General features: G+C 43.5%; 1 protein-coding gene across 1 annotated transcript; it reads left to right on the top strand.

Moving 5' to 3' along the window:
- The first annotated feature begins 2,493 nt into the window (after positions 1 to 2,493).
- tp53i3 (tumor protein p53 inducible protein 3) lies at positions 2,494 to 25,611 on the top strand. Its single transcript, XM_070885213.1, has 5 exons — positions 2,494 to 2,631; positions 4,883 to 5,150; positions 19,692 to 19,904; positions 22,959 to 23,155; positions 25,320 to 25,611. The coding sequence occupies exons 1-5, from the start codon at positions 2,494 to 2,496 to the stop codon at positions 25,512 to 25,514; spliced, it is 1,011 nt and encodes a 336-aa protein (XP_070741314.1). The 3' UTR covers positions 25,515 to 25,611.
- Positions 25,612 to 26,847: the final 1,236 nt, after the last annotated feature.

Raw genomic sequence — 26,847 nt, 5'->3', positions numbered from 1 at the left:
CCCCATCACCACGCCCCCGCCCCCTCACCCCCACCCCCCAATGCTGAGTAAAATCCCTTTCCCAGAATAAGAACATAAGAACATAAGAAATACGGGCAGGAGTAGGCCATTTGGCCCCTCGAGCCTGCTCCGCCATTCAATAAGATCATGGCTGATCTGATCATGGACTCAGCTCCACTTCCCTGCCTGTTCCCCATAACCCTTTACTACCTTATCGCTCAAAAATCTATTTCCGCCTTAAATATATTCAATGACCCAGCCTTCACAGCTCTCTGGGGCAGAGAATTCCACAGATTTACAACCCTCTGAGAGAAGAAATTTCTCCTCATCTCAGTTTTAAATGGGCGACCCCTTATTCTAAGGCTATGTCCCCTAGTTTTAGTTTTCCCTATGAGTAGAAATATCCTCTCTGCATCCATCTTGTTGAGCCCCCTCGTTATTTTATAAGTTTCAATAAGATCACCTCTCATTCTTCTGAACTCCAATGTATATAGGCTCAACCTATCCTCATAAGTCAACCCCCTCATCTCTGGAATCAACCTAGTAAACCTTCTCTGAACAGCCTCCAATGCAAGTATATCCTTCTTTAAATACGGAGACCAAAACTGTACGCAGTACAGTTGGTGTGGCCTCACCAATACCCTGTACAGTTGTAGCAGCACTTCTCTGCTTTTATACTCCACCCCCTTGCAATAAAGGCCTTCTAGATTACTTGCTGTACCTGCATACTAACTTTTTGTGTTTTATGCACAAGGATCCCGAGGTCTCTCTGTACTGCAGCACTTTGCAATTTTTCTCCATTTAAATTATAATTTCTATTATTTGTATTATTTCTGCCAAAGTGGATAACCTCACATTTTCCCACATTAGACTCCATCTGCCAAATTTTAGCCTGTCTAAACTCACTTAGCCTGTCTATATTCCTTTGCAGATTTTTTGTGTCCTCCTTACAATTTGCTTTCCCACCCATCTTTGTATCATCAGCAAACTTGGCTATATTACACTTGGTCCCTTCATCCAAGTCATTAATATAGATTGTAAATAGTTGAGGACCCAGCACTGATCCCTGCGGCACCCCACTAGTCACTGTTTGCCAACCATAAAATGACCTATTTATCCCGACTCTCTGTTTTCTGTTAATTCGCCAATCCTCTACCCATGCTAATATATTACCCCCAACCCCGTGAGCTTTTATCTTGTGCAGTAACCTCTTATGTGGCACCTTATCAAATGCCTTCTGGAACTCCAAATACACCACATCCACTGGTTCCCCCTTATCCACCCTGCTCATTACATCCTCAAAGAACTCCAGCAAATTTGTCAAATAGGATTTCCTTTTCATAAAACTATGTTGACTCTGCTTGAATGAATCATGCTTTTCCAAATGTCCCGCTACTGCTTCCTTAATAATGGACTCTAGCATTTTCCCAGTGACAGATGTTAGGCTAACTGATCTATAGTTTCCTGTTTTTTGTCTGCTTCCTTTTTTAAATAGAGGTGTTAAATTTGCGGTTTTTCAATCCGCTGGGACCACCCCAGAGTCCAGGGAAGTTTGGTAGATTCCAACCAATGCATCCACTATCTCTGCTGCCACTTCTCTTAAGACCCTAGAATGTAAGCCATCAGATCCAGGGGACTTGTCTGCCTTTAGTCCCATTATTTTACCTAGTGCTACTTCATTAGTGATAGTAATAGTATTAAGTTCCTCCCTCCCTATAGCCCTTTGATTAACCCAATTGGGATGTTTTTAGTGTTTTCTACCGTGAAGACCGATACAAAATATTTGTTCAACATCTCTGCCATTTCCCTGTTCTCCATTATTAATTCCCCAGTCTCATCCTCTACTTTAGCCAATCTTTTCCTTTTTATGTACCTGTAGAAACTCTTACTATCTGTTTTTCATATTTCGTGCAAATTTACTTTCATAATCTATCTTCCCTCTTTTAATCATATTTTTAGTCGTTCTCTGCTGGCTTAAAAAAAATTCCCAACCCTCTGGCCTCCCACTAGTCTTGGCCACATTGTATGCCTTTGTTTTCAATTTGATATCCTCCCTTATTTCCTTAGTTAGCCACGGATAGTTACCCCTTCTCTTACAGTCTTTCCTTCTCATTGGGATATATTTTTGTTGCGAGTTATGAAATATCTCCTTAAATGTCTGCACTGCTCATCGTCCCATACTTTAGTTTATTTTCCCAGTCCACTTTAGCCAACTCTGCCCTCATACCTTTGTAGGCCCCTTTATTTAAGAATGTTTTACTTCAAGTGTCTATTGAGCTGTTCTTTAACAAATGTCACCTTTTTAAAGATAAAAGTGTGCAGTACACAAATCACAGTCTCTTGACTGCATTTCTTATTTGGTTACTAGCGCCATGGCTTTAAAAAGCCTTCAATAAAACTATAATATGGAAAACAATGAATTATGTGATGTTGTGTTATGAAAAATAAAAACTCAAATTTAAATAATATATTTTACATTTATTATAGCACAAGATGAAGGTAGTATATTTTGATCAGCCTGGTGGACCTGAAAATCTTTATATCAAAGAAGTACCTAGACCAGAGCCAAAAGACAGAGAGGTTTTGATTAAAGTGTTTGCTACTGCTTTGAATAGGTCTGATTTACTGCAGGTAATTTTTCTTTGCACTCCAACCACACACTATGTAATGTGTTACTTAAGGATGTTACTGTAGCACTGTTTGTTAAAGCCAGCTGCTTTAAACACTTTAAGAACTTTATTTTACTCAGAAATATAGCATTCTAGAAGAACATGATCTAGAGTGTGAAAAACTCTTATTTTGTTCAGGTTGAAATGAGTAACTTCGTAAGATTGAGTTTTGGTTATTGCCCAGGTCCACTTAGAAACTGGCATTTCACCGCTCCTGAGATATTTAATGCAAAATTGTCGTAATTATGCAGCAAATCACATTACATGCAGTAAGCATAGAAGTCTGTAGGACTTATCACTGTATGTTGCACATTTGCCAGATCATTTGCACTAATGATGATGAACTGAGATTCAAAATAAGTGGTAAATATGTATCAGTTGCATGAAGATCTCTCTCTTCTCCCCCTACCTCATCCCCCATGGTAGTAGATACAAACTCTGCTGGAATCATCCCATGAGTAGTGCTATTTACTTATCCTGACTGCTAATTGCAATACCTGTATAGTACCTGTATGCCATGTTTATGATTACAAATCATCATATTGTCTAGTGTCAAACTTGGTTGCATTAGAGTGTGCAGGCCCTGACCTGCAAGAAACCACAAGCCGTAGGTCGGGCCATAAAAGGAGCGGAGGTACGGCGGCCCGGGAGCAGTGTGGAGGCATGCCACTTCAGGGAACAACACAAGCTGGTGCAGGAGGGCAATGACTTGGAGAAGGGTGACTGGATTGGACCTCACCAAAATCAAGGTCGTTGACTGGAGAGGCGACAAGCAGCAGAGGAGCGGCGAGGTTGGGGCGAAGCAGCGACGAGAGATTATAGAACGACATGATCGGGGCCCAGAAGAGGCATGAGTTCAGGGCCTAGAAGAGGTGAGGGCCCAGGGGCAGCACGGGCCAGCCCACACTGAGATATGTGTGCACACTAGGTCCATGCAGTAGAGCTGGTCTCCAATCATCTTGGTTAATCCTTGCCACTGGAAGAAGACTTAGCTCTGTCAAGCCTGTGTGGTGGCTGGTGTGCAACGGCTACCACATGTTAAAAAAATCCACGCACAGGCATCTTCCAAACTTCAATATGTAATTTGGGACCTGGAATGTCAGGTCTTTCATTGAAACAACTGTGAACTCATCCCTTTTTGGTGTGGAAGCAAGTCATCCTCGATACGAGGGACCATCTAAGAAGAAAAAGTGTATTAGAGTACCATATATTGATTAAATCATTAGTTATTATGAAGCAGTTTTGATTTAATATACCACAACAATAATTTTTGACTATTGTGTTAAGACGTGGTTACACTGCGATTAGAATATAGACTTATTGCTAAGGTGTTAGCAATGGATGTTTCAACTCTCAACTTACTGAGGCAGTTGTTCAGAATTTTATGCTTTACTTGGAGGTCAGAGAAATAATTTTCCAAAAGTTTGCAATGCTACAAGACTATTTGTACCCTATAACTGTACTGGAAAATGACTTTGTGACACTTACCAGAGCTGTTTCAAAATGAGAAAAAGCTCTCTTTCTGAAACCTCCAGACCTACTTAGAGTGGATTTCAATTGCAACTCTGGAGGTAGCACCAACTCTGCCAACAATATAATTTATGGCCACCAGTGGCTGACATTGTATTGATCAGGCATGTGGAATTTTGCCCAGTACCCCTTTTGTCCTGTTGGGAAAAGATAGACATGTTCCTAATTTAAGCATTATTGTGTAACACTGTGCAGTTATATTGTAAAGCTGCCTTACATTTCAGTGAAGATGAACAAACCACTCATAGACCAATAACCTCCAAAAGGTCTTTTGCTCAGGGTATATAATTTGCTCAGGGTATATAATTTGCTCAGGGTATTATAATTTGCTCAGGGTATATAATTTGCTCAGGGTATATAATTTGCTCAGGGCATGCTTGGTATTATAATTCGCTCAGGGTATATAATTTGCTCGGGGTATTATTTTTTTACCAGAAAGTGTTTTGTAAGTTATGCATTCAAAAATATATTTGACCATTTCCTTTCTTTAACAATTATGTATTTTCTCTTCTATCCAAATATTTAAAAACATGTCCTGTGCATAAATATTGCTTGATTAGAAGTTGTGTGCAGTCTGAACCATGGCATACCAAAATTCCTCCACTTGAAATTAAGATTGTAAAATTGACATTTGAAATAAATAGATGTCGGTATTTGAAGTCTTGGCTGCTTTAATGTTGCAGAGAGAACAAATCTATCCTTCTGCCAATGTAGAAAATGAGGTACTTGGCCTGGAAGCTGCAGGAACTGTGGTCAGCCTTGGACCTGGTTGTACGGGCAACTTCTCTGTTGGTGCTAGAGTGATGGCGCTGTTGGCAGGTGGTGGGTATGGAGAATATGTCATAACACCAGAAGATCAGCTGATGCCAGTACCAAGTCACATGACCTTTAGTCAGGCCACAGCCATTCCAGAGGCTTGGCTGACTGCCTATCAGCTGCTGCATCTTGTAGGTAAGAAGAGATTTATATTCATTGTGAGCATGTAAGGACTGTGATGTGTGCTGTCAAATGATTAATCAGTATTATTCTGTGCACTAAAAATATTTTTAAGTGGTTTAGATAGGAATTGTAATCTTGTTTGACAAGGTTACTTTAATTTGTGGATGTTCAGGCCATTATTAAAAGTGTTCTTTGGACCAGTCCACTACATACAAGTCAAACCAATTAAGTGTATATGTAATCCATTCTGTACTCAAGTACAGTGCAGTAGGCCTTCATTAACACATTGTACCAGAATCTCTGATATAACCCACCCTTAAAGATAAACTGAACAAAGGATCATCTATAACTTGCTGTTAACTTTTCTATAGTGTGATGAAGATGATTATTGGGATAGACTATTTTTAACATCATGGGGGTGACACCTAGGACAGTCGTGAATCAGCAGCCTGTTTTACACTCTGACCGATTCTCTTTCTCATTGACTTCAATGGGAAGGTGATTTGGGCGGAGTGCACAGCGGGCTGCCGATTCACTCAGTTATTTTGTGGTACCGCCCAAGGTGAATTTCACCCCCATGGTTTGGTGTTTTCTAAAGCAATATAGGATTTTAAACTCCTGTACAACGTAAACTTTACATATTGAATCAAAGAAACTCAAAATATTGCTTTATCCACAAATGAATGAAACAAGTTACACCTGCTACCGAGTACACTGTGTTCTGTAAGCGGCATTTTGTTTTCTTAAAGCTGAAAGTCATTGTAATAGTTATCATCTCAACACTTTAGCTAGATCAAATGCAAAACTAATGAGGTCTCATTGTGTTATTAGTAGATCGCCCATGCCATTTTTCATAGTAAGTCAAATGATGCCTGTAACAGGATCGTCATACCACGTAATACAAAATACCAGATTTTGCTGTCAAAATAAGTGAGACTAACGGCGCTCGCTGCTTTTTATTTATAAATGTGACAGCAAACTCAGGCGAGGGGCAGGCGCGTGGTTTAATGCCAATAGTTGTTGTTCAAGTTGTGCAGCTCCATCATTAACTTCGCGAAGACAGCATTTTGCTGCACACATTGAATATCGTGAAGGTGCTATATTTGCGTGATGGATACAAACAAACCCACTGCAGAAAGAAAAGTCTTGGCATTAAAATACCCTTTTAATGATGCGATTAGAATTACTGTCAATCAACCTCTCTGGCACTGAAAATTAACTATTCAAAGTGTGGAGTCTCATTCCTTCAGGTTTTAATTGGAGATTTAAAGAAATATAATTTAAATTTTAGTTTATTTTTCTCTCCCAATCCAATCTTTCTTTCACTTTCATTATTTCTCTTTGTGTACCGGATTTGACATTTAAAAAAAAAAATTATTTGTTCAAGGGTTGTCAGTGTCGCTGGCAAGGCCAGCATTTATTGCCCATCCCCATTTGCCCTTGAGAAGGTGGTGGTGAGCCGCCTTCTTGAACCGCTGCAGTCCGTGTGGTGAAGATACTCCCACAGTGCTGTAAGGGAGGGAGTTCCTGGATTTTGTGCCAGCGACGATGAAGGAACAGCGATATATTTCCAAGTCAGGATGGTGTGTGACTTGGAGGGGAACTTGGAGGGGATGGTGCTCCTATGCGCTTGCTGCCCTTGCCTTTCTAGGTGGTAGAGGTTATGGGTTTGGGAGGTGCTACCGAAGAAGCCTTGCAGTGCATCTTGTAGATGGTACACACTGCAGCTATGGTATGCTGGTGGTGGAGGGAGTGAATGTTTAAGGTGGTGGATGGGATGCGAATCAAGCGGGCTGCTTTGTCCTGGATGGTGTCCAGCTTCTTGAGTGTTGCTGGAGCTGCACTCAGCCAGGCAAGTGGAGAGTATTCCATCATATACCTGATTTATGCCTTGTAGATGGTGGAAAGGCTAAGGGGAGTCAGGAGGTGAGACACTCACCGCAGAATATCCAGCCTCTGACCTGCTTTTGTTGCCACAGTATTTATGTGGCTGGTCCAGTTAAGTTTCTGGTCAATGGTGAGCCCTAGGATGTTGATGGTGGGGGATTTGGTGATGGTAATGCCGTTAAATGTCAAGCGGCAGTGGTTAGACTCTTGCTTGTTGGAACTAGTCAGTGCCTGGCATTTGTGTGGCGCGAATGTTACTTGCCACTTATTAGCCCAAGCCTGAATGTCATCCAGGTCTTGCTGCATGCGGGCATGGACTGCTTCATTATCTGAGGAGTTGCGAATGGAACTGAACACTGTGCAATCATGCGAACATCCCCACTGCTGACCTTATGATGGAGGGAAGTTCAATTGATGATGTTATGTCTGTAATGTACTTATGAATGACTCCACGAGGCAATGTGTTGTACTCAAACTGTAGTGGCCTTGGTCCTTTATTCCAAACTCCAGAGTGAGGCACAAGCATGATGTGCAGCCTTTTATACTGGGCCCTGCCACCAGGACAGGAAACCCCCGGTCTCCACCAGTTGCACCCTCTAGTGATGCCAGCATGTATATACACAGTGTGAACCTTATTGATAGTACATCAGGTAAACAAGTTTCCATCTTATGTAACCACACAGTGACTACACAGAGAGTACATCCATAGTCTGCATATACAATGGATGAAGCAGCTGAAGCTGGTTGGGCCTCGGACACTGCCCTGTTGAACTCCTTCAGCGATGCCCTGGGGCTGGGATGATTGACCTCCGACTACCACAATCACCTTCCTTTGTGCCAGGTATGACTCCAGCCAGTGGAGCGCTTTTCCCCCTGAATCCCATTGACTTCAGTTTTACTGGGGCTCCTTGATGCCACACTCGGTCAAATGCTGCCTTGATGTCAAGGGCAGTCACTCTCTCCTCACCTCACCTCACCTCTGGAATTCAGATCTATTGTCCATGTTTGGACCAAGGCTGTAATGAGGTTTGGAGCTGAGTGGTCCTGGCAGAACCCAAACTGAAAAATAGTGAGCAGGTTATTGGTGAATTAGTGCCTTCTGTCACTTTGCTGATGATTGCGAGTAGACTGATGGGGTGGTAATTAGCTGAATTGGATTTGTCCTGCTTTTTGTGGACAGGACATACCTGGGCAGTTTTCCACATTGTCGGATAGATGCCAGTGTTATAGGTGTACTGGAACAGCTTGGCAAGAGGCATGGCTAGTTCTTGAGCACAAGTCTTCAGCACGACAGCCGAGATGTTGTAGGGGCCCATAGCCTTTGCTGCATCCAGTGTGCTCAGCCGTTTCTTGATATCACATGTCGTGAATCGAATTGGCTGAAGACTGGCATCTGTGATGGTGGGACCTCAGGAAGAGGCCGATATGGATCATCCATTCGTCACTTCTGGCTGAAGATGGTTGCAAACACTTCAGCCTTAACTTTTGCACTCACGTGCTGGGTTCTCCCATCATTGAGGATGGGGATATTCATAGAGCTTCCTCCTTCCGTCAATTGTTTAATGGTCTACCACCATTCACTACTGAATGTGGCAGGACAGCAGAGCTTTGATCTGGTCCGTTGATTGTGGGATCGCTTAGCCCTGTCTATGGCATGCTGCTTCCACTTTTTAGCATGTATGTAGTCCTGTGTTGCAGCTTCCCCAGGTTATAAAATCATCAAAATAACCAACCTAATCCCACTTTCCAGCTCTTGGTCCATAGCCCTGTGGGTTATGGTACTTCAAGTGCACATCCAAGCATTTTTTAAATGTGGTGAGGGTTTCTGTGTCTCATTTTTAGGTACACCTAGTGCTGCTCCTGGCATGCTCTTCTACTCATTCAACCAGGGTTGATCCCCTGGTTTGATGGTAATGGTAAAATGAAGGATATTCTGGGCCGTGAGGTTACAGATTGTGGCAGAATATAGTTCTGCTAATGGCCCACAGTACCTCATTGATGCCCAGTTTTGAGCCACGAGATCTGGTCTAAACCTATCCCATTTAGCATGGTGCTAGTACCACCCAACACGATGAAGGGTGTCCTCAGTGTGAAGACAGGACTTTGTTCCCACAATGACTGTGGTGGTCACTGCTACCAATGCTGTCATGGACAGATGCATATGCGACAGATAGATTAGTGAGGACTAGGTCAAGTAGATTTTTCCTTCATGTTGGTTCTCTCATCACCTGCCGCAGGCCCAGTCTGGCAGCTATGTCTTTCAGGGCTGTCAGTAGTGGTACTACCAAGCCACTCTTGGTGATGGACATTGAAGTCCCCCACCCAGAATACATTCTGTGCTCTTGCTACTCTCTGGCTTCTTCTAAGTGGTGTTCAACATGGAGGAGTACTGATTCATCAGCTGAAGGAGGGTAGTAGGTGGTAATCAGCAGGAGGTTTCCTTGATCATGCTTGACCTGAATCCATGAGACTTCATGGGGGCCGAGTCACTTTTGCAGACGCCCAGGGCCACTCCGTCCCGACTGTATAACACTATCACCTGTCGGTGGGATAGGATGTACCCAAGGATGATGATGGAGAAGTTCTGGGACATTGGCTGAAAGGTATGACTGTCAGTTTGTTGCTTGACTCATCTGTGAGACAGCTCTCCCGATTTTGGCACAAGTTGATGAGGAGGACTTTGCAGGGTTTATTGGGCTGGGTGTGCCTCTGTTGCGTCCGTAGCCTAGGCCAAGGTCGATGGTCCATCCATTTTTTAACTAAGTGGCTTGCTAGACCATTTCAGAGGGCAGTTAAGAGTCAACCACATTATTGTGAGTCACATATAGGCCAGACCAGGTAAGGACGGCAGATTTCCTTCCCTAAAGTGAACCAGATGGAATTTTACGACAATCCGATAGTTTCATGGTCACCATTACTAGCTTTTTAATCCAGATTTATTTAATTAACTGAATTTAAATTCCCGAGCTGCCATGGTGGGATTTGAACTCGTATCCCTGGATCATTAGTCCAGGCCCCTGGATTACTAGTCCATTAACATTACCACTATACTACCGCTGAATTCGCCCGCTCTAATTTACACTTCCTTCTTGGTCCTTCCACTGTTTATTTCTCAATCCTTCAATCTCATTTGCTTGCCCTGTTCACTCAGGTCCCAGATACATAACATAAGAACATAAGATAAGAAATAGAAGCAGGAGTAGGCCCTACGGCCCATTGAGTCTGCTCCGCCATTCAATAAGTTTATGGCTAATCATCGACCTCAACTCCACTTTCTCGCCCAATCTCCATATCCCTTGATTCCCCTATAGTCCAAAAATCTATCTCTCTCAGCCTTGAATATATTCAGAGACTCACCATTCACAGCCCTCTGGAGCAGAGAATTCCAAAGATTCACAACCCTCTGAGTGAAGAAATGTCTTAAATGACCTTCCCCTTATCCTGAGACTGACCCATAGTTCTAGACACTCCAGCTAGGGAAACAACATCTCAGCATCTACCATGTCAATCCCCTTCAGAATCTTGTATGTTTCAATGAGGTCACCTCTCATTCTTCTAAACTCCAGAGAGTATAGGCCCATTCTGCACAATCTCTCATCATAAGCCAGCCCTCTCATCCCAGGAATCAATCTAATGAACCTCCGTTGTATGCATGCCAACTTTCAATGACTGATGTACCATGACACCCAGGTCTCGTTGCACCTCCCCTTTTCCTGATCTGCCACCATTCAGATAATATTCTGCCTTCGTGTTTTTGCCACCAAAGTGGATAACCTCACATTTATCCACATTGAACTGCATCTGCCATGCGTTTGCCCACTCACCTAACCTGTCCAAGTCATCCTGCAGCCTTTTAGCATCCTCCTCACAGCCCACACCGCCTCCCAGCTTAGTGTCATCTGCAAACTTGGAGATATTACACTCAATTCCCTCATCCAAATCATTAATGTATATTGTAAATAGCTGGGGTCCCAGCACTGAGTCCTGCGGCACTCCACTAGTCACTGCCTGCCATTCTGAAAAGGATCAGTTTATCCCGACTCTCTGCTTCCTGTCTGCCAACCAGTTCTCCATCCACGTCAGTACATTACCCCCAATACCATGTGCTTTAATTGTGCACAGCAATCTCTTGTATGGGACCTTGTCAAAAGCCTTTTGAAAGTCTAAATACACCACATCCACTGGTTCTCCCTTGTCCACTCTACCAGTTACATCCTCATAAAATTCTAGAAGATTCGTCAAGCATGATTTCCTTTTCATAAATCCATGCTGACTTGGACTGATCCTGTCACTGCTTTCCAAATGTGCTGCTATTTCATCAATAATTGATTCCAACATTTTCCCCACTACTGATGTCAGGCTAACCGGTCTATTATTACCCGTTTTCTCTCTCCCTCCTTTCTTCAAAAGCGGTGTTACATTAGTTACCCTCCAGTCCATAGGAACCGATCCAGAGTTGATAGACTGTTGGAAAATGATCACCAATGCATCCATTATTTCTAGGGCTACTTCCTTAAGTACTCTGGGATGTAGACTATCAGGTCCCAGGGATTTATCGGCCTTCAATCCCATCAATTTCCCTAACACAATTTCCTGCCTAATAAGGATTTCCTTCAGTTCCTCCTTCTCACAAGACTCTCGGTCCCCTAGTATTTCCGGAAGGTTATTCGTGTCTTCCTTCATGAAGACAGAACCAAAGTATTTGTTTAACTGGTCCGCCATTTCTTTGTTCCCCATTATAAATTCATCTGAATCCGACTGCAAGGGACCTACGTTTGTCTTCACTAATCTTTTTCTCTTCATATATCTATAGAAGCTTTTGCAGTCAGTTTTTATGTTGCCAGCAAGCTTCCTCTCATACTCAATTTCCCCCCTCCTAATTAAACCCTTTGTTCTCCTCTGCTGCATTACAACATTCTCCCAGTCCTCAGGTTTGCTGCTTTTTCTGACCAATTTATATGCCACTTCCTTGGATTTAACACTATCCTTAATTTCCCTTGTTAGCCACGGTTGAGCCACCTTCCCTGTTTTATTTTAACTCCAGTCAGGGATGTACAACTGTTGAAGTTCATCCATGTGATCATCTCACAGCTTACAGTCCCACCTAGCTTTGTATCATTAGCAAACTTTGATACATTACACTCGGTCCCTTCATCTAGGTCATAAATACAGATTGTAAATTGCAACACCCCACTAGTTTCAACCTGCCAACCTGAAAAAGACCAGTTTGTCCCTACTCTCTGTTTTCTGTCCGTTAACCAATCCTCTATCCATGCTAATACATTACCTCCAGTCCTATGAGCCCTTATCTAGTGTAATAACCTAAAGGCCATGAATGAACCGATCGGAGTTTTTACGACAATTTTATGGTGCTAGACCACATTTATTGAATTCAGTTTCACAATTTCCCAAGTTGCCATTTGAACTTATGATCTATAGTTTGAACCGTAACACTTTGCTACCATGCTGACTCATTTATTTGCATCTTGAATCCGTTTATATTGTCTGCTTCAGTGTGGAATAAGTTACTAAGAAATGACTAACTATTGCCTTTATGGTTTAAAAGGTTACACAAGACCTCCCTTCTTACACCTAATTTTAATTAATGTTTAAACTTTTTGCTATACTAAACTATTTGTCCAAATGTGTCAGTGTCAGCTGTGGCTCAGTGGGTTGCACTGTCACCTCTAAGTTAGAAGGTTGTGGGTTCAAGTCCCATCCCAGAGACTTGGGCACAAAAAACTAGCTGACACTCTAGTGGAGTGCAGCACTGTTGGAGGTGCCGTCTTTTGGATGAGACGTTAAACTTAGTACCCATCTGCCAATAGCGCTATTTTCAAGAAGTGCAGGGAAGTTCTCCTTGGTGTCCTGGCCAATATTTATCCCTCAATCAATATCACTAAAACAGTTTATCTGGTCATTATCGCGTTTCCTACATTACAACAGTGCAATTCAAAAAGTACTTCATTGGCTGTAAAGCGCTTTGGGACGCCCAGTGGTCGTGAACGCCGCTATATAAATGCAAGTCTTTCTTTCAAATTAACTTTGGCAATTTCCTTTATAATCTCAGAACTTCAATTAGCACACCTATTTTCCAAAGAAAACAAGCCCAGTCTCGTAGGGCTGGAATTTCATCAGCCTTCTGCTGCGTTTTTCGGCAATATTTCTTTGTTTTGGGTGGAAAACCATCCGGTGGGAAATTCATGGAAAGTGTTCCGCCTGCAGTTTTGAAATACTGCTGGGGAGCAGACCGCCGGCGTGCAACACTCGAAAAACCGCTTCCGCCCGAGTTTGGTCACAGTGGTGACCTGTAGATGGAAAAAAAACACAGCAGGGAAAAACCAGTCGGAGCTGCCCTTGGAATGGCGGTAGGTATGAACTCCCGCAAAAAAGGTAAGTTAAAGTTAAAAAAAAAGTTATTTTGCAGCGATTCAATTGAAAAGAGTCTTGTGAATGCTGTGTGATTTTAAAAAAATGTTTTCCCCCCTCCCTAGGCCCAACTCGCAGCCTCGGACTAAAGTTGACGAGGATCGCGTTTTCCACCGTGAATTCTCATACTACGCCGATTTTTCCCGCCAGGTGGATTTTTCCCCATTTTTTTCACAAATTTTCCGCTGTTCTTTATAGCAGAAGTCAGTGGTTTTTTGGGCGGCTTTTGATGAAAATCCAGCCCAGTGTTTTTTCATAAGTTAAATATTGATACCTGGAATTCCTTGGTACCTTAAGAGGGAGCAAGCAAGTAACATCATCATCACCATCATCATAGGCAGTCCCTCGGAATCGAGGAAGACTTGCTTCCACTCCTGAAGTGAGTTCTTTGGTGGCTGAACAGTCCAATACGAGAGCCACAGACCCTGTCACAGGTGAGACAGACATTTGCCGAGGGAAGGGTTGGGTGGGACTGGTTTGCCACACACTCCTTCTGCTGCCTGCGCTTGACCTCTTCACGCTCTCACCGTTGAGATTCGAAGAGCTCAACGCCCTTCCCGATGCACTTTCTCCACCCAGGGCGGTCTTCGGCCAGGGACTCCCAGATGTCAGTGGTGATGTCGCACTTTACCTGGGAGGCTTTAAGGGTGTCCTTGTAACGTTTTCGCTGTCCACCTTTGGCTCGTTTGCCGTGAAGGAGTTCCGCATAAAGCATTTGCTTCGGGAGTCTCGTGTCTGGCAAGCGAACCATGTGGCCTGCCCAGCGAAGCTGATCGAGTGTGGTCAGTGCTTCAAGGCTGGGGATGTTAGCCTGGATGAGGATGCTAACTTTGGTGCGTCTGTCCTCCCAGGGGATTTGCAGGATCTTGCGGAGACATCATTGGTGATATATCTGCAGTGACTTGAGGTGCCTTCTGTACATTGACCATGTCTCTGATCCATACAGGAGGGTGGGTAATACTGCAGCCCTGTAGACCATGACCTTGATGGTAGATTTGAGGGCTTGGTCTTCGAACACTCTTTTCCTCAGGCGGCCGAAGGCTGCACTGAGGCGTGTTGAATCTCCGCATCAATATCTGCTTTTGTTGACAAGAGGTTCCCGAGGTATAGGAAATGGTATGTGTCATGAATGTACTTGTGGGATCACTAGCCGCTGGATGGCATCACTGTTGGAAGCCTTTGGGCTGCACACACGTGTGTGCAGCCCAAGTATAAAAGGCCAGCCATTTTGTATATTTGTCACTTGGGACTTAATAAAGCAGAGCCAAGGTCATACCTCTTGGAGTTAAACAGTACTCAGTCTAACAGTTATTGCATACACCACATTTGGCGACGAGGCAATAAGAACCTTTGCGTGCAAAAATGAGCACAATTGGATTGTTGGAGCGAATTGTGGAAGGAGAAGATTGGGCAGACTTTCTGAGCTGTTTGATCCAGTTCTTCGTGGCCAAAAAAATGGAGGTCGGTGACGCAGATCAGCGCCGGGCGTTGTTCCTCACGGTTTGTGGTCCAAATATTTATGGTCTGATAAAGAATCTACTCCTGCCTGTGAGTCCAACAGAGAAGACGTATGAAGAATTGTGTACAGTGGTACAGGACCACCTTAAGCCAGATGAAGGCATCATCATCTCGAGATACAGATTATACACGCACGTTCGCTCAGAGGCCCAGAATGCGGCGGAATTCGATGCTGACCTGAGATGTCTAGCGGGACCGTGTAAGTTCGGGGCTGTGTTGGCAGACATGCTGCGGGACTTCTTTGTAATCGGCATCAACCACGAGGTGATCCTGCGTAAACTACTGGCGATGGAAACGTTGGACTTGAACAGGGCCATCACAATCGCTCAATCATACATGACGACGGAGAGAAGTCTAAAGCAGATATCTGTGAAAAATCGAAACTCGGCAAGTACTGTAAATATGATTGATTCGGCATTCGGCAGAGTGGCATTTGGCAGGGCCTACCCGACTGCGTACGCAAAACTTGTGGCTGCCCAAAGTCCGCCAGCGGGAATGTATCCGATTTCTCCGTGTTGGCGTTGTAGGGGAAATTACTGGCACCAGCTGTGCCGATTTAAGCAATATAGTTGCAAAGGCTGTCTGAGAGTGGGGCATCTCCAGTGCAAGTGTCCGCAGATGAGCAAGCGTGCTGCATCATACCACGTGGAGGATGATGGTCAGACTAGTGCGGATCCAGATACGCAATTCGAGATACCAGAGGAGGAAGTGTATGGACTGTACTCGTTCCTAACTAAGAGCAAACCGATAATGATCAACGTGAAATTTAATGGGGTGCTGGTGTTGATGGAACTGGACAAGGAGGCGAGTCAATCGATAATGAGCCAGAGGGCATTCGACAAGCTGTGGGATACTAAGGCTTGAGGCCCAGGCTGAGTCCAGTCAATGCCAAGTTGCGCATGTACACCAAAGAACTCATAACGATGATTGGCAGTGGCACAATTAAAGTGTTGTATGACGGTGCGGTTCACGAGTTACTGCTATGGATTATCCCAGGTAATGGCCCAACGCTGTTCAGCAGGAACTGGCTTGAAAAATCAGATGCGATTGGAACGACATCAAGGCGTTGTCATCAGAGAAAGATACATGTGCCCAAGTACTGAGCAAGTTCCCCTCGTTTTTCGAACCAGGCATCGACAACTTTATGGGAGCCAAGATGCAGATCCACGTGGACTCAGATGCAAGACCCATCCATCATAAAGCTCGGGCAGTTCCGTATATGATTAGGGAGGTCGATATCGAACTGGACAGACTCCAGCGTGAAGGGATCATATCACTGGTTGAATTTAATGAATGGGCCAGCCCCATTGTTCCTGTGCTGAAAAATGATGGCACCGTCAGAATCTGTGGAGACTACAAGGCTACGATCAACAGGGTTTTGAAACAGGATCAGTACCCATTATCGGCTGATGACTTGTTTGCAATGCTAGCCGGGGGGGAAGTTGTTCACCAAACTGGACTTGACGTCGGCCTACATGACACAGGAGCTGGTCGAGACGTCAAAGAGACTTGCGTGCATTAACACGTATAAAGGACTGTTTACTTATCGCAGGTGCCCTTTTAGAATTCGCTCGGTTGCAGCAATATTTCAGAGGAACATGGAGAGTCTACTGAAGTCCATTCCCAGAACCGTCGTGTTCCAAGATGATATCCTGATCACAGGTTGTGACTCCGAGGAACAACTGAACAACCTGGAAGAAGTTCTACATCGTCTGGACAAAGTGGGACTCAGACTGAAATGCTCGAAGTACATCTTCATGGCACCAGAGGTCAAATTTCTGGGGAGGAAAATTGCTGCTGACAGCATCAGGCCCACGGACGCAAAAACCAAGGCCATCAAGAATGCACCCAAGCCGCAGAATGTGACAGAGTTGCATTCGTTCCTGGGTCTACTCAACTACTTCAGTAACTTCCTACCTAAATTGAGCACCTTATTAGAACCACTGCACATGCTGCTAAGAAAAGGCGACAACTGGGTATGGGGTGCATCTTAACAGAGGTTTTGAGACAGTCGCTAATCTGCTTTGCTCGAACAAGCTGCTGGTACATTATGACCCATGTAAACATTTAGTATTGGCCTGTGATGCTTCGTCATATGGAATTGGTTGCGTATTCCAACAAACTAATGAATCGGATAAACTTCAACCAGTCGCGTATGCTTCAAAAAGTTTGTCTAAAGCGGAAAGAGCCTACAGCATGGTAGAGAAAGAAGCATTAGCCTGTGTGAATGGGGTTAAAAAGATGCATCAGTACCTGTTTGGTCTTCAGTTTGAACTGGAGACCGATCACAAGTTGCTCATTTTAGTTCTCTGAAAACAAAGATGTCAATACCCAATGCTTCATCCTGCATCCAGAGGTGGGCACTGACATTGTCCACTTTTGATTATGTCATTCATCATAGACCTGGCACCGAGAATTGTCCCGTGCTTTGAGCTGTCTGTCCGTTGCCCACACCGGAGGTGGAAATGCCACAACCAGCGGACCTATTGTTAGTTATGGATGCTTTTGAGAGTGAAAGAACCCCTGTCACAGCTCAACAAGTTAAGACCTGGACCAGCCAAGACCCGATTTTATCGGTGGTGAAGAGTTGCATCCTCAAAGGTGATTGGTCTGCCATACCCAAGCAAATGTGTGAGGAGACTAAACCTCGCATTCGTCGCAAAGTCGCACTGTCTATTCAGTCGGATTGTATACTGTGGAGCAATCGTGTTGTTATGCCCAAGAAAGGGAGAGAGAAATTTGTACGTGAGTACATAGCACACATCCTGGCATTGTAATGATGAAAGCCATCACCAGGTCTCATGTATAGTGGCCGGGAATTGACTCGGTGCTGGAATCATGTGTGCATCAGTGCAATACTTGCATGCAGCTCAGCAAAGCACCAGTGGAATCGCCGCTGAGTCTGTGGTCGTGGCCGTCCAAACCATTGTCCAGAATCCACATAGACTTTGCAGGCCCCTTCGTGGGGAAGATGTTTTTAGTTATGGTGGATGCATATTTGAAGTGGATAAGAGTGTGTAATAATGTCATCCAGCACATCCACAGCTACCATTGAGAATCTCAGTGGCATGTTCATGGAAACATAGAAAATAGGTGCAGGAGTAGGCCATTCGGCCCTTCTAGCCTGCACCACCATTCAATGAGTTCATGGCTGAACATGCAACTTCAGTACCCCATTCCTGCTTTCTCGCCATACTCCTTGATCCCCCTAGTAGTAAAGACTTCATCTAGTTCGCGACACATGGTCTGCCTGACATCGTTAGCAACAACGGATCGTGCTTCACCAGTCAGGAGTTTCAAGAGTTCATGAAACTCAATGGTATCAAACATGTAAGGTCAGCACCGTTCAAACCTGCATTCAATGGGCAAGCAGAATGTGCTGTCCAAATCATAAAGCAGAGTATAAACGAGTAACCCAAGGGTCACTGCAGACCCGCCTGTCATGCATACTGCTTAGTTACAGGACAAGACCCCACACGCTGAACTAATGATGAAGAGAGGTCTTAAGACCAAGCTATCTCTTGTACACCCTGACTTGAATAATCATGTTGAATATAGAAGACAAAGTCAACAAGGGTATCACGATCGCGCAGCTGTGTCACGCGATCTTTCTGTAAATGATCCTGTATATGTTCTGAATTATGGTCAGGGTCCCAAGTGGATCGCTGGTACTGTCATGGCCAAAAAGGGCAACAGAGTATTATCAAGCTCAAAAATGGGCAAACATGCATGGATCGGGCAAACATGCATGGATCAGACAAAGCTGCGGCACACACACGAATCGGAACAGTCGGAGGAAGAGACAATCGACGACCAATTAACCTATCAGAGGACTCAGTGATCATCAGTGAATCAGGACTTTCAGTCACTGACCTGTTCAATGAAAATGGACTTTCAATCCCTGACATGGTCACTGCCACATCCACCAGGTCAGCCACCCAGCCACCACAGACTCGGAACACTCCCCAAAGGCTGGAGTTGAACTGAAACTGTCAACCCGGGAGCGTAAAACACCAACCGTCTCAATTTGTAAAAGACTGTTAATATCTCAGAGGGGGGATATTGTCATGTATGTACTTTTGGGATCACTAGCCACTAGATGGCGTCACTTTTGGAGGCCATTGGGCTGCACGCACGTGTGTATATTAGTCACTTTGGGCCTTAATAAAGCAGAGCCAAGGTCATACCTCTTGGAGTTAAACAGTACTCAGTCTAATGGTTATTACATACACAACAGTATGTAACAGAGTGCCACACATTACTGTCTGAGGAAAGCCTTACACAGCAAAAATAAAACCTCTAACATTCCTGTTAATACAACTAACTCAGTGTTGTGTTCAAATAGGAATTGCTAGACAATAAGAGACCAAGATCCATCTAGTTTGCCTTCTACCATCCTGGTAGTCGCATGATACAATGATAATGGAGTTGTTGACTAATCATAGCAATTCATTTCTATCAATTAGTCTACTGCAGGCATTAACACAAGGAGAACCGCAGTGGTTCTGCCTTTTTTAACTGCAACAAACTCCAGTGCTGGATTTTTCATTAATCTGCTAGAACATTGATCTTGTTCCTCATTCACACATTGTATTATTACATTTAAATCAAAATAAATTACAAGTAAAGATTTGCTTCTTTGCATTTGTATTTGACTGTAATTACATTTACTATTGCATATTACTGACTGGGGTTACATTTTGATTATTTTCCCACAAGCTAAAGTGCATAAAGGTGAAACGGTGCTGATCCATGCTGGAGCCAGTGGTGTTGGCACAGCAGCAATTCAGCTAATTCAGTTGGCAGAAGCAATTCCCATTGTAACTGCAGGGGCCGATGAGAAATTGCATCTGTGTGCAGAACTTGGGACAGCTGCTGCATTTAACTACAAAGAAGAGAATTTCTCAGAAAAAGTCCTCCTGTTTACTGGTGGTAAGTTATGAAAATTGACTCATAGATTTTAATTTATGCCCTTGTCCTCTCCTTTTTTAAGGCTGTGTTGATTCCACAACCTTGTTATGATTCCAGCCTCTGGTAACCTTGCACAAATGCCTGTTGTTGGATTAGCATTGTTGGTGCATGTTGAGAAGCTATGCCTGCATTCAATAGCCACAAACAGGCTTATCGCAGGAATCTCCAGATAGGTTTTAGCAGCAATCTTCACTGATGTTCTACCTCCCTCCCGCCCCCCTTCTCTCTTCTGAACCCAGTAATCGCTAAGGCTATTATTAGTCCCCACTGCCATGGTAGATGAGATGAACTAAATCAGGCCAAACATAAGAAATAGGAGCATGAGTAGACTATTTTGCCCCTCGAGCCTGCTCTGCCATTTAATAAGATCATGGCTGATCTGATCATTGACTCAGCTCCACTTCCCTGCCCACTCCCTATAACCCTGTATTCCCTTATTGCTCTAAAATCTGTCTATCTCTGCCTTAAATATATTCAAATAACCTAGCCTCCACAGCTCTCTGGGCAGAGAATTCAACAGATTTACAACCCTCAGAGAAGAAATTCCTCCTCATCTCAGTTTTAAATGGGCGGCCCCTTATTCTGAGACTATGCCTCATAGTTTTAGTTTCCCCTATGAGTGGAAATATCCTCTCTGCATCCACCTTGTCAAGCCCTCTCATTATCATGTATGTTTCAATAAGATCACCTCTCATTCTTCTGAACGCCAATGAATATAGACCCAACCTACCTTCATAAGTCAAACCCCCTCATCTCAGGAATCAACCTAGTAAACCTTCTCTGAACAGCCTCCAAGGCAAGTATATCCTTCCTTAAATACAGAGACTAAAACTGTGCACAGTACTCTGGGTGTGGCCTCACCAATACCCTGTACAGTTGTAGCAGAACTACTCTGCTTTTATACTCCACCCTCTTGCAGTAAACACCAACATTCCATTAGCCTTCCTGATTATTTGCTGTACCTGCATACTAACGTTTTGTGCTCAATGCTCAAGGACCCCCAGGTCCCTCTGTACTGCAGCATTTTGCAATTTTTCTCCATTTAAATTATAATTTGCTTTTCTATTTTTTTCTGCCAAAGTGGATAACCTCACAATTTCCCACATTATACGCCATCTGCCAAATGTTTGCCCACTCACTTGGTCTGTCTGTATCCCTTTGCAGATTTTTTGTGTTCTCCTCACAATTTGCTTTCCCACCCATCTTTGTGTCATCAGCAAACTTGGCTACATTACACTCGGTCCCTTTATTAATATAGATTGTAAATAGTTGAGGACCCAGCACCGATCGCTGCTGCACCCTACTAGTTACTGTTTGTCAACTGGAAAATGACCCATTTATCCCGACTCTGTTTTCTGTTAGTTAGCCAATCCTCTATCTATGTTAATATATTACCCCCAAACCCGTGAACTTTTATCTTGTGCAGTAACCTTGTCAAATGCCTTCTGGAGATCCAAATACACTACATCCACTGGTTCCCCCTTATTTACCCTGCTTGTTACATCCTCAAAGAACTCCAGCAAACTTGTGAAACACGATTTTCCTTTCATAAAACCATGCCGACTCTGCTTGATTGAATTATGCTTTTCCAAAAGTCCTGCTACTGCTTCCTTAATAATGGAGTCCAACATTTTCCCAACGACAGATGTTAGGCTAACTGGTCTATAGTTTACTGCTTTCTGTCTGCCTCCTTTTTTAAATAGGGGCGTTACATTTGCGGTTTTCCAATCTGTTGAGAATCCAGGGAATTTTGGTAGATTACAACCAATGCATCCACTTCTTTTAAGACCCTAGGATGTAAGCCATCAGGTCCAGGAGACGTGCACCTTTAGTCCCATTATTTTGATCAGCCATGATCTTATTGAATGGTGGTGCAGGCTTGAAGGGCTTAATGGCCTACTCCTGCACCTATTTTCTATGTTTATCAAATGCTACTTCTTTAGTGAAAGTGATTGTATTAAGTTCCTCCCTCCCTCTCGCCCCTTGATTATTCACTATTGGGATGTTTTAGTGTCTTCTACCATGAAGACCGATACAAAATATTTGTTCAAAATCTCTGCCATTTCCCTGTTCCCCAGTCTCATCCTCTAGGGGACCAACATTGACTTTAGCCACTCTTTTCCTTTTTATATGTGTAGAAACTCTTGCTATGTTTTTATATTTTGTGCTAGTTTGCTTTCATAATCTATCTTCCCTCAATTTATCATTTTTTTTAAAAAAGTCATTCCTTGCTGGCTTTTAAAAGTTTTCCAATCCTCTAGCCTCCCACTACTCTTGGCCACTTTATATGCCCTTGTTTTCAATTTGATACCATCCCTTATTTCCTTAGTTAGCCACAGATGGTTATCCCTTCTCTTAGTCTTTCCTTCTCATTGGAATATATTTTTGTTGAGAGTTATGAAATATCTGCCACTGCTCATCAACCGTCCCACATTTTATAATCTATTTTCCCAGTCCACTTTAGCGAACTCTGCCTTCATATCTTTGTAGTATCCTTTAACCTTAGGACACTGGTTTAAGATCCAACTTTCTCACCCTCCAACTGAATTTGAAATTCAACTACTATATTATGGTCACTCATTGCTAGAGGATCCTTTACTAGATCATTTATTAATCCTGTCTCATTACACAGTACCAGATCTAAGATTCTGCAACGTGCTGTTCAAGGAAACTATCCCAGATACACTCTATGAACTCTTCCTCAAGGCTCCCTGGCCAATTTGCTTTGTCCAATCAATATGAAGGTTAAAATCACTCATGATTATTGCCGTTCCTTTTTTACCAAACTGAGACCAAAGCTGGAATCTTGGGATTTGGATATATTTGTGCCATGTGTATCTTTGCTCTTGTTCTATAATGATCATCATAATTCCAGTTGAATTTGTGCTCTTCCAAAAGCAGGACTCAATCTCCGGGGCAGAGTGTTAATTACTCTCAATTTAGAATACTTTGAATGATGTAGAAAATAATATAAATATTGAACCATTTAATCCATGGAAATTATTCTCTTCAAAGGTAAAGGAGTTAATGTTATATTGGACTGCATTGGTGGATCCTATTGGGAAAAAAATGTCAAGTGCCTGGCTGCTGATGGCAGATGGGTCCTTTATGGACTACTGGGAGCTTGTGATGTGCATGGAGATATCCTGAAACAACTGCTGTTCAAAAGAGGAAGTCTTCTTACTAGCCTACTACGGTCACGTTCCTTAAAAGTAGGATTTTAATGTCATTTACAACTTTATTCACAATAGAATCAACTGCAGATATTGGTTGAAGATAATGTAATATACATGTGCATTAATGTACAATCTTATTTTTTCATTACATATCTGGTCCCTTCAGGGGAATACCCAAGCAGAGCATTTCCCTGTATCTAAACCACAACTGTTTACAATATACATAGATGACCTGGAGGAGGGGACAGAGTGTAGTGTAACAAAATTTGCAGATGACACAAAGATTATTGGGGAAGCAGGTTGTGTAGAGGACACAGAAAGGCTGCAAAGAGATTTGGATAGGTTAAGCGAATGGGCTAAGGTTTGGCAGATGGAATACAATGTAGAAAAATATGAGTTCATCCACCTTGGAAAAAAAAACAGTAAAAGGGAATATTATTTGAATGGGGAGAAATTACAACATACTGCGGTGCAGAGGGACCTGGGGGTCCTTGTGCATGAATCCCAAAAAGTTAGTTTGCAGGTACAGCAGGTAATCAGGAAGGCGAATGGAATGTTGGCCTTCATTGCAAGAGGGATGGAGTACAAAAGCAGGGAGGTCCTGCTGCAACTGTACAGGGTATTGGTGAGGCCGCACCTGGAGTACTGCGTGCAGTTTTGGTCACCTTACTTAAGGAAGGATATACTAGCTTTGGAGGGGGTACAGAGACGATTCACTCGGCTGTCTCCGGAGATGAGGGGGTTACCTTATGATGATAGATTGAGTAGACTGGGTCTTTACTCATTGGAGTTCAGAAGGATGAGGGGTGATCTTATAGAAACATTTAAAATAATGAAAGGGATAGACAAGATATAGGCAGAGAGGTTGTTTCCACTAGTCGGGGAGACTAGAACTAGGGGCACAGCCTCAAAATACGGGGGAGCCAATTTAAAACCGAGTTGAGAAAGAATTTCTTCTCCCAGAGGGTTGTGAATCTGTGGAATTCTCTGCCCAGGGAAGCAGTTGAGGCTAGCTCATTGAATGTATTCAAATCACAGATAGACAGATTTTTAACCAGTAAGGGAATTAAGGGTTATGGGGAGCGGGCGAGTAAGTGGAGCTGAGTCCACGGCCAGATCAGCCATGATCTTTTTGAATGGCGGAGCAGGCTCGAGGGGCTAGATGGCCTACTCCTGTTCCTAATTCTTATGTTACTTGCGTTACTTATGTATTTATTCCGACAAAATAAGCCAATTCTCCTTGCTGACAGTGTCCTTTCTGCTCCCAAATATAGCTGACGTATCTGGGCACGACAGATCCTCTTTGTCATTCCTGCTCCACAGAAGTGATATCTCTCTCTGCTAATATTAGGAAAATTTCATCTAGCGGCTATTCTGACATTGGCAGAGAGATGCTTGTTCAATTGAGCAGATGTACTGAAATAGAAACCTTGGCTGCCATCAAACCAGTTAGTTTAAAGAATACAGGGCATGAATGCACAGTAACTGTGTAAACGTGTGTAATGTACATTAATAACTTTTAAAAATAGATTTATGGTGCATTGCAGCTTTAATTTGTAATACCTGTAGAGCTAGATATGGAAATGAGATTTAAGGTCTTCACACAGCAGTTGTAAGTTTTATCAAGAGACAGCAAGTTCTACTGTAGCAAAATTAAAGTACGAACATTATTGCTTTGGAAATAAGGCATTGTGTTAATAATTGGAGATTTATATCAGCATTAACATTTTTCAGCTGTAGCTCTATTGTAGCACACTCATCTCCTGAATCAGAAGGTTGTGGATTCAAGCCACACTCCAGGGACTTCAGCATCTAATCTGGTTGACAATTCAGTAGAATAGAGAGAATGCTCCATTTTTGCAGTTGCCACCAGCAGTCCATCTTCCCTATCTGGTGAATGTAAAAGCACCCAAGGCGCTATTCAAAAAGCAACAGTGGAGTTCTCTCGATGCCCTGGCCAAAATGTCCCTTAGCCAACACCACTAAGCAGTTTAATTGGTCATTCATCTCCGTGCTGTTGTACGATCTTGCAGCATGCACATTGGCTGCTATGTTTGCTTACAAAATAATGACTACACTTAAAGTAATGAATCGGCTGTAAAGTGCTTTGGGACATGCCGAGGACCTGAACGGCGCTATATTAATGTGAAGTTTGTCCTTTTAGGAAGATGTGATGCAAAGTTCTTTTTTTGTGTTTCAGTATAAAGCCGAGCTGGTTAGAGCATTCACAGAAAATGTGATGCCTCACTTTGTACCTGAAGGTAAGCTTCGCCCAATCATTGATAGCACTTTCCCTATGGAGAAGATTGCCGATGCCCACAGGTACATGGAAAGCAACAGAAACAGGGGCAAGATAATTATTGAAGTGAGAAAAGAAGAAACTTCTGATCTGTAATGAAGACTTTCTAGTGACTAACAAAGTGACCCTGATTACCCTAACCATGTTGAATTCATCATCATACAAAGGTATTTTTGAAAGAAGCCTTTTGCTACAGGAGTTCATTTGTTTATTCAAACTATCATACAAAGAACCTTCCTTTCACACCACTTCCTATTTGCAATGGAATCAATTATCTGCCACAATGGAAAGAACGCCCTGGCAGTTAATTGAAATTGGCAGATAATTAGCAAGACGTTCCACCGCTCAAACATACTGAAAACTAGCAACCTTACTGGCCCTAGTCGTTCTGTCTTTTTATTAAAATCATTTTGAAAAGACTGGGCAAAATGATAGAACTCCACTCTGGGCTGCAATGACCATCTGTCAAACTATTATGAAAGGAACAAAGTGCAACAAGAGGAAGTTATTGACCTCGCCAAAATGTTTGATTTGGTAGGGCACATGATGATTTCCAAGATCTGTGATCCTTACCAATGGATCCACCACAGACCCAATACAAGTGCAGACCGGGATCAAGCAAGGCTGTGTCATTGCACCAATGCTCTTCTCAATCTTTCTCGCTGCAATGCTTTATCTCACCTTTAACAAGCTCCCCGCTGGAGTGGAACTAATCTGCAGGATGAACAGGAAATTGTTCAACCGCCGTCGCCTCCAGTCCAGAACCAAGGTTGTTCCAACCTTCTGTCATTGAATTACAGTATGCAGACTGCAGATGATGCTTGCATTTGTGCATACTCGGAGGCCGAACTCCAAACCATCGTTGACACCTCCACGGAAGCATACGAGAGACTAGGCCTTACATTAAACATCCGTAAGACAAAGGTTTTCTACCAACCTGCTCTCGCCACACAGCACAGTACTGCCCCCACCCCTCCTTGTTACCAAGGTCTATGACTTGGTTTTGGACAGTGTGGACCACTTTGCATACCTTGGGAGCCTTCTGTCAGCGAGAACAGACATCGATCACTAAATCCAACACCGCCTTCAGTGTGCCAGTGCAGCCTTCGGTCGCCTGAGGAAAAGTGAAGACCAAAATCTCAAATCCGGTACCAAGCGCTCATGGGCTACATCATCATCATCATCATCATAGGCAGTCCCTCGGAATCGAGGAAGACTTGCTTCCACTCCCAAAGTGAGTTCTTTGATGGCTGAACAGTCCAATACGAGAGCCACAGACCCTGTTACAGGTGGGACAGACATTCGTCGGGGGAAGGGGTCAGAAGGGCTGGTTTGCCACGCGCTCCTTCCGCTGCCTGCGCCTGGCCTCTTCATGCTCCTTCATCGAGACTCAAAGAGCTCGACGCCCTCCCGGATGGACTTTCTCCAC

This window comes from Pristiophorus japonicus, chromosome 7, assembly GCF_044704955.1.
Source record: "Pristiophorus japonicus isolate sPriJap1 chromosome 7, sPriJap1.hap1, whole genome shotgun sequence".
NCBI classification, from domain to species: domain Eukaryota; kingdom Metazoa; phylum Chordata; class Chondrichthyes; family Pristiophoridae; genus Pristiophorus; species Pristiophorus japonicus.
This window is presented reverse-complemented; position numbering and strand designations above follow the sequence as displayed.

What these genes read in the sequence shown, in the direction of transcription:
- tp53i3 (XM_070885213.1), top strand. Translation starts at nt 2,494, where the DNA reads ATGAAGGTAGTATATTTTGATCAGCCTGGTGGACCTGAAAATCTTTAT. An exon ending in TCAGCTGCTGCATCTTGTAG is followed by an intron (nt 5,151 to 19,691) that starts GTAAGAAGAGAT and finishes TTTTCCCACAAG; the next exon opens with CTAAAGTGCATAAAGGTGAA. An exon ending in TACGGTCACGTTCCTTAAAA is followed by an intron (nt 23,156 to 25,319) that starts GTAGGATTTTAA and finishes TTTGTGTTTCAG; the next exon opens with TATAAAGCCGAGCTGGTTAG.